Source organism: Hyposmocoma kahamanoa, unplaced genomic scaffold, assembly GCF_003589595.1.
Source record: "Hyposmocoma kahamanoa isolate Upper Pololo Valley unplaced genomic scaffold, ASM358959v1 95, whole genome shotgun sequence".
NCBI lineage: Eukaryota > Metazoa > Arthropoda > Insecta > Lepidoptera > Cosmopterigidae > Hyposmocoma > Hyposmocoma kahamanoa.
This window is the reverse complement of record NW_020654972.1, coordinates 7,192,744-7,201,845: the sequence shown is the minus strand read 5'-3', so window position 1 is coordinate 7,201,845 and position 9,102 is coordinate 7,192,744. Positions and strand designations below refer to the sequence as shown.

The following is a 9,102-nucleotide window of genomic DNA, read 5'->3' as shown; positions in this document are numbered from 1 at the left end:
ACACACACACACACACACACACACACACACACACACACACACACACACATTATTAGTTTTTAATTAGCCTATATAATTAGATCAGCACTAAAGAGTCTATGCTACATCAAACGGCTTTGGTTGATTCCGCATGACACTGAGGGTCGTATTCTAGAACTCTACTCAATGCTCAAGTTAGGATTTGAGTATGGTTTAAAGCACTTGATATCATATTCAAGTCCCTGCCATTAGGGTCGTATTTCCAGTGCTTGTGTTGCCAGAGCAATCCTGACTTGAGCATTGAACAGAGTTCTAGAATACGACCCTGAAAGTGTTGAACCAATCACTTTGGAAAAAATATATACTAAAATTGAGGAGATACGAGGGTCAAACTGAAAGTTCTTAGAAAATTAAAAACTGATTACATTAGCCAGTTATTAGTTTTATTATATCTTTTCAAAATATTGTCCATTCGCGTCCATACACCGCTGCATGCGATGGAACCACTGGGAAAAGCACTTTGCCCACTCGTCCTTAGGGGTCTCTTCAATGGCATCGCGATACGCAGCCACCGCTTCTTCAGCATTCATAAACCGCTTTCCTTTAAGTTTTTCTTTAATTTTTGAAAATAAATAAAAATCACAAGGCGCGAGGTCGGGGCTATACGGCGGGTGACCCAATAATTCAACGTTTGATGTCGCCAAATAGTCGATCGTTCGCTTGGCGGTGTGCGACGAGGCGTTGTCGTGGTGAAGGAGGATCCTACTGCGAGGTCGTTTCTCTCGAACTTTTTCGAAGACAAGTGGCAAACAATTGGTAGTGTACCATTCTGCAGAAACTGTTTTTTGATCCTCTAACACAATTGTTGCGAAATGACCTATCCTTCCAAAGAACGAGGCCACCATTTTTTTTCCCGCACTTCGATCTCTCTTCACTTTAGTTGGCAACTCCTCGAAAGGAAACACCCACTGAGCAGATTGTCTTTTGGTTTCAGGATCATAACAGTAAATCCAGCTTTCGTCACCTGTTAGTATGTCGAACACAGCATTTGAGTCACCTCCGTTAAATCTTTCAATCATTTTACGGCACCAATCCACACGATAGAGTTTTTGAGCCTCAGTCAAATTATGAGGTATCCACCGGGCGCAAAGCTTCCTGACCACTAAATGTTCGTGGAGGATTTTGTGCACTTGACTCATACCGATGCCTAAGCTTGTCCGAATCTGCTGATAGGTCACTCTTTTGTCAGTCTCTATCATACGCCGCACAACACAGATGTTATCTTCAGTCGTCGCCGTAGAAGGCCGTCCCTCACGTAAATCATCAGTGAGATTAGTGCGACCACGTTTAAACTCATTAAACCAGTTGTAAACAGTCGCACGAGATGGGGCTTCATCGTGAAAGGCCAATCGTAGTCTATCATAACTTTCTTGTTGACTTAAATGACATCGAAAGTCATAAAAAATCATTGCACGAAAATTTTCTCGTGTTAAATTCATGTTGACGTGACACAGACAATTTTCAATTTGCCGCCAAATCGAAAAACAAATGACAAATGAATGAAATATATACTCAGTAATATTGGCAAAGAGTTCTATTTTCAAATTTAAGAATTATTTTTTTATTATATTGTTTATAAGTGGCCAGTTCTAAGAACTTTCAGTTTGACCCTCGTACATGATTAGTAAACCTACGGTGTGAAAGCACGTTTCCTAAACATTTTTTTCATATTCACATTTCGCGATAGAAAAAAAAAACACAAATTCACCTCGAAATTTTACAAGAAAACCGCTGTATTCAATACGCACTTTACACATAACAATGATTTTTTAAATATCAAATGAACTGAATAGAACACGTATACTATACAATACACATTTTTCAAACGGCTTTAAGATCTTTTCTAAAAAAAAATTAATTCTGAGTTAAACCTAGTGTCTCTGCCGCTTGACCTAAGCAAAATGAGCTTTATTACTACGGGAAAAAGTTGAATTCGACTTGAGGTATTTTCGACTCTTAATCTACATAACAACTGTACCCGTTTGGATGAGCAGTGACTTCTGACACAAGTACTGTCACGCATAACAGAAGTTCACCAGCTATGACATATCGTGCTTAAAGGTAAAACCACATGAGTGATATTTTCCACATAAAATTATATACCTATTGTAAGAAAATCACCATCTTTCTGCGATTAAAATTCTTGTTGAATTCATAGCTTTTTTGTTATTGAGGTTCACGTGCTGAAAGATAGTGATTTTCTTACCATAGTTATATAAATTAAAGATTTTTTTTAACCGACTTGAAAAAAGGAGGAGGTTCTCAATTCGTCCATATGTTTTTTTTGTAAGTATGTTACGCGATAACTCCGGTCTTTGTGAACCGATTTTCATGATTCTTTTTTTGTTGGAAAGAGGGTACTTCCATAGTGGTCCCATTTCGTTTTGAAGAAAACCATCCACCTCGAAGGGTGGCTGTTCACGCATGAAGATTCATTTTTATAAATAGCGCCTAACTTTAATTTAGGAGCAATTACTTTACTGGTTGATTTTGTTATTTGTCCAATTCAAGGCGTTTTTCTCTCAATATACTTTGAGTAGTGAGAACCGATTTTATTATCTCCAGTGTCAAGTCCTGTATAGTGGCGAACAAGGGGTTATTTCAATAAAACTTAGCAAATAGACGTAATTCCACTTACTTTTGAGGTCGGTTTTTTAGTACTCTGTACTGAGATTATTTATTTTCTTGGACATTGGTTATTATTAGATGAACTTAGCATTACCACTATTTATACGTCGATACATTTTGACATATATTTAGTTATTACCTATATATGAAAAAAAAAAATTATGAAATATTTTTTATACATGATAATAGCATTCAAATATAAAAAAAATATGTACTTTAGTATCATTCAAAGTAACATTGTAGGAAAAATTTTAATTTTTCTTATTGTACCTATTCCCCTAATTTGGCACCCTTATAGGTAGAATATTTTCTTAAAATTTCAATGTGACCACTACAGTAACTGGAGTTAACACATTTCAACAAAAAAAGAATCATCGAATTGAAATCGGTTCACAAAATGAAATGTCCAAGTAGGTAGTGCGCCGACTCGGCGACGCAACCTGGCGGCGGGGTTAGTGTTGGCGGCCTTGTTTCTAGAATCATGTCATAGGATTAGATAGCCGGGCTGTGTCGCTGGGTCGGTGGGCTCGGTGTGTAGAAAGCTTTACATATACATACTCGAAAAAAAAAAACAGTCGAATTTAGAGCCTTCTTTCTTGAGGTTTATTAAAAATCTCCAAACCAATTAATTGCCCATTCAAAAGTTTGGTCGGTTATTTAACATTTTTATTTTATGTACGATTTGAAAATACAAAATTATTCGATTGCCATTTTTTTCCATTCATTTGTTTTGATGCAGGGTTGTCGAGAATTTATAACACTGTTATTCATTTAATTAAAGTATGTATTCACCATTTCCATTCTTGCTGCACAGCACCAAACTAATGTAGTACAAAGCGCGGAATGAGGCCTGGCGAATAGTACAGGAATTCCTGTAGGTATCTATCTCAGGCAGGCCTATCTCACAAATAAGGTTCCATATATTAAGCTCACTATGTTACTTGAAAGAGGAAAAACGAATGCTATTATTATTATTATTACGGTTATCTATTTTAGACTCTCGGGTCTCCCGTGGCCTAAAAGATTAATTTAGAATTTTTAAATGTCTTAGCACACTCGTCCGGGGTCATGGACTCGGGTTCAAGAATCAACGAACGATGCGTGTCTGTTTTATTAATAAAATAATTAATCTGGTTTATACAAATACGTAATTCTTTATAAGTAACAATATTTAACAATGAGTTGAAATCAAGTTTTAAAATGTATTGTATGTTTTATTGATGACCTCGGTGACTAAATGGTTTGTACCGGGGGCTCTGGTTGAGGAGGTCCCTGGATCGATTCAAGGTCAATTTTTTCAACAGTTGCAGACCAGCTTTTTAGTAGCAGTAGAGCACGAGGTAGTCTTTCGTCCAGGGAAGTACTGCCACTTTCCCTATTTCTGTCGCCAAGAAGTAATGTGCGCATTACTGCGTTCTGGTTTTGAAGCAACCGTGCTGGTGAAACTACAGGCACATGGGACTTGTTGACTTTCAGACCTTTGTAATTAAAAGCTCTGAGGTGGCATTTCAACTGTTATGGACAGGCGTGTCACTTGCCATCAGCACTTACGCACCAGTCACATGATTTGTTCGTTTAACATTTGCCGTTATACAAAAAGGTTTTTTTTGTGTACTTTCCTTTTATTTCTATAAAAACTAAGTGACGGGACGAACAGTCATGCGCCTGATGGTAAAAGACATGCCTGTCCATAACAATTGCAGTACCACTCAGAGTTATAAATCACATATAAATGAGGGGCCATTGACCCGACACCCTGAGACTTAAGTTAACAAGTCCCAAGTGCCTGTAACTTCACCAAAATTAGTTATCTAAAATGTACTAATTTCTATCCATTATCGGGAATTACTATACTCATTTCTACATATATAGATAATATACATAATAAACATGTCTATTTGATAAGATGTAGTGCCAACATATTAGTTCCTAGACCTTATTCCCGTGTTCTATCGTCTTCGAAAGTCTGCTTAACGACACATAACGCCGCACAAATTGAATGAGAAGACAAATTAAAACGATTTAGAAGCACATTACAAAAGAGATTTAGCTAATGGGGAAGTCACGGGAAAGTACTGGAAAGACGTGATGGGAATATGTTAACACACCTTAGCCTTTACTGCTAACATTACTGTACTTAGGTACTTTCTATGCGCCTTTTATGATGGGAATTAACTGCCTTGTATGCTCACTCCTTGAAAGCATTACTTACTAGGAAAAATCTTTGCAATAATAACACGCCTCGGATGGGTAGGCTTAGGGCTGTGCAAACCAGCGTACGGTGGAGGACGGTGGTGGCATCGAAGAGGATTCTATACGCTCTGGGGGGCGGGCACATTGATGAGAGATACGACTTATTTCTATATATTACAATGAGTTGAACTGTTCGTTGAAATAATTGAAGTATGAAACTTCTTGGGTTCTCATGAAGTAAGTTCAAGAACAGAATAGGTAGGTTTCTTTGCACTTTTCTGAATCTATGTGAAATGAGAAACCAATACAAGTTGATAGCAGTAAACAAAACTGGTGTTTCTCTGACTGGAAATGTTCCTTTGTAGTTAGGTACATAATTGGGTTCTTATAAACCTGTAACTTTATTGATACATTTTTATAGAAGTATTTTGACATTGTGTACTATTTAGAAAAAAAATAAAGGTAGGTAAATACGTGAAATAAAAAATGTGAGAGCAACGCAAGAGAAAACGAAAAATATTACTTTAGTCCGACTTACGACAGTTACAGATTGCTTTTATACAAGTGCGACTTAACTCGATCCTGAGACCAAGTTAATAAGATTAATAATAATAATAACGCACACACGCACATAGCCCCGTACTAGGGAAACCCTGTGTCGCGGGTGCCATGGACACACACATAGACAACCACAAATTACACCCAAACTCACGAGAGAAATAAATGTAGGTCATACAAATATTTCTCCCGGCCCGGGAATCGAACCTGGGTCCTCCGCGTGGCAGTTCGGCATGAAAACCGTTCGGCCACGGAGGCAGTTATTGATTGAGTGATTGAGACTTAAAAATCGTTCATAAATATCAATTATTGACTTGAGTTGTACCTGAGATTTTTTTTATGCTTAAGTCGGACTTATCTTTGTTCATAAATACGGGTGTAAATCTTTCTGGGCATTGAATAGAATAGAATATACATTTATTGCAACGCCACAACACATAGATACAAAAAAAAAACGAAAATTGATAACACAAACAATAGAAAATAAAAAGAATTAATAAACGAAATAAAGAATACAATAAAAAAAACAACATAAAATAAGACAAATCAGACAAAAAGCAAAAAAAAAAACAAAATTAACGACTATAAATTTTGTACTGTCATATTATGTGTGGTTGCGGCGTACACAAAAGGACTTCATTCAGTGTAACTAGCATAAGCCACAGCCATGACTGACTGTGGCGCTAGTTTTCAATGAGCCCTGAGCTTAGAGGATGAAAAAAGTCTAAGGCCCTGAGCTAAGATGAGTGACGGACGTGTGTCGCGAAATAAAAGTACTTAAAATAAACTACTTAAATATCTGTACATATATTTTTTGTACATTCTGTTACTGCTGTGTGTTATATTATAGATCGTAAAAGTACATAAATGTAGCAAAAAATAAATATATCTACTGTGTGCGTTTATAGTGTGGTGTCCTAATTACATAACAAATAAAATAAAATTATACTGCCACATATAATTATATTGCCACTGGAAGCGTTAATAGTGAATACTCTAGTGGTGCCTGCTCGGAATCCTGATCCGACCAGAGTACATTGTACGTACCTTGTGTTAGGGAATTGTGACATTATTTTATTTTGGTACAAACTTTTTTTTTCGTTAAGGATTATGTTTTATTGAAATAAAAAAAATTAAATAAGAGTTATTTAACGGCCGCCATTACCAAAAACATCTTTGACGAGAGAGTACGTAGTTTGGTTTTGTATGAATTTGTAGTGGAAATATATTGTAATATAATTTATAACAGTCACTGGAGTCTGATTTCTGGTGATGAAAGAGACTCAGTCTTTTAAGGCGTTTTATAACGACTCGATTCCATTTTACAGGATTCGACTCTAAAATTAAGGCTGGGGTTCGAGTTTTTATTAAGAAGACTCAGTCGTTATACTAAAAGACTCAAAGACTTAAACGGCTTGAAAGACTTAAACGACTCGAGTTGTTTGCAAAGCACTTATACCTATTTTATGTGTTATTAAAGCCGAAGTTTATAAACAAAAATGACGTAAGTAGTATGTAGTAAATAATCACGTTTATTTACGCTATAATAAAAATCGTAAAATAAATACCTTGTGGGTAGAAATAAAATCACGCCATACGGTTCATGACTCGCGACTCTCGAGGCTATGAGGCGCCAGTCGTTTTAGTCGTTTTAGTCCTATAAGTCTTTTAAGTTTCCTAGGGTTAAAAGACTTCGGCTCGAATTAGTCTTCAGTTTTAGTCTTATCACTCAAGACTTGACGGTTAAAAGACTAGACTAGACGTGAGGCGTTACAAATTAGTCGAGGTTTTTTAAAAGGCCTTAAAAGACTGAGTCTCTTTCATCACCATCATTTCTATGTCTACTATGAAGATCTCTATTACTTGGTTCTTTACTTTGGAATAAAATTAGTTAGGAATTCAATGATGCGATGTGGTAGACAACCACACCAGTTCCTGATCTCAAATCAGGAAGTTTTCTATACTATAACTACTAGAGCAACGAAAGAAAACTCTGGAGCACCACCCTGAACAGTAATACTAGAATCAATTAAGAAAAATTGGTTTCCAAATTGGTCTTATCGAACTGGAACCCTTCCCATCCAACGTCTATAGTGGAACACATAGTAACATACAGGTTGTTAAACTCAAATTCAACATCTATCCTATCGGGAATGTAAATTCAAACTATTGTAGTGTCTCTGAAGTTTCACCTACTTACTATGATGTTGAACAGTTCAGAGTGCTAGAGTGTTCTTGTGCCTATCACAGTTTTTTCATATACACATATTTTTTAATATAATTTTCATATATAATTAATAATAATATTCTGTTAATAAATTAAATAGAAATGTTATTTAATGCAATGTTAAATTGTGAATGGGTTTATACCTAAATGAAAAAAATATTTTATTTCATTATTTTTTTATACCTGTTTTTATTTTTTGTTTCTCTTCTAAGTTTAGTTTGTATTATTAAAGTAAGCATGATGTTAGGGGATGAGGGTAAATACGACACAGTTCTGTCGATTACCGTTGTTATCATTGATTTAATAATTATTATGGAAAAAAAAAACTCTCGCCTTGAAAAGGCCCAAGTTATAGCGTTCAGGGGGCCTACTATGAGCTCATAACCAGCCAGCCAAGTTCCATGCAATTCACTTGACGTGGTAAAACTGAATTGCTTAAATTCGTATCATGATCTACACAAAGTTGAACGGGAATGGCATCACAGATGATGAATTTTTAAACGTTAATTATTGTCTCTGGCTGGCTAGCTGACATCTTTATTTTTTTTTGCGAGATGGAACTACATACTAAATCATATGAAAGAAATAGACAGATGTATTATCCTGTGAACGTTCAAGCACTATTAACCGATTGTGTTCAAAATGAGTTTAATTATATTTTTTTATTAATTTTATTATTAGTTATACTTATTACGTTACGTTACGTTTACGTTTTGTAATATCGGCAACTTTTCAATCATATTGTATAATATGTCGTACGACAAAATTACATGTCATGTAATTTGATAACATAATTGGAACGTATCTTGTATTTGTACATTTTCATTGATTACAACAAAGTCAAATTTGGCACTATTTTAATGTTTTTTTTTTCGATTTTCAGTCAATAAAATGATTAAAATTCCATTTAAAAATTGCAATAACATTCATGCCAATAATTTATCGTTAAGTTTTAAAATGTGTCTATATAATTAGTTTAATTTGCTGAAATGTTCCTGTACAATTCGTTTATACTATACATGTGAATTGCAATAAATGAATATGAATAAACGAATATATAAATCAATAATTAACGTTTTCTGTAGAAATCGAGTACTCGTAACCTAAATCAAGGTTTAGAGGCTTAAGTTTAGGCTCTTGAAGGTGAATTTTTAGTAGTTTGTTCACAACTACCTACTAACCTTCGTTACGTTTTTATTAAGAGCAATAAAGTTGGCTTCATTAGATTTTTTATTTTCAGAGTAGTAAAAGTGAGCTCTAAGCGTAGCCGGTTCATACTTCATTCAGGTCGTAAAAATAAGGTCGAAATTGCTGGAATTTATTCACGAAGACCTTTGTTGGACCGTCGAGGTCCCCAGTGTAGTAGGTGAAAATGAGCGCTGGATTTTGGAAAGAGAAAATAAAATAAAACAAACCGCCATTTGGCCTTTTTAACACAAGTGACTTCACGGTTGAAT

The 9,102-nt window shown here is 35.3% G+C and overlaps 1 protein-coding gene across 1 annotated transcript; it reads right to left on the bottom strand.

Annotated features, from left to right (window-relative positions):
- Positions 1-425: 425 nt before the first annotated feature.
- Positions 426-1,448, bottom strand: LOC113238332 (histone-lysine N-methyltransferase SETMAR-like). Its single transcript, XM_026475171.1, has one exon. The coding sequence runs from the start codon at positions 1,446-1,448 to the stop codon at positions 426-428; it is 1,023 nt and encodes a 340-aa protein (XP_026330956.1).
- Positions 1,449-9,102: the final 7,654 nt, after the last annotated feature.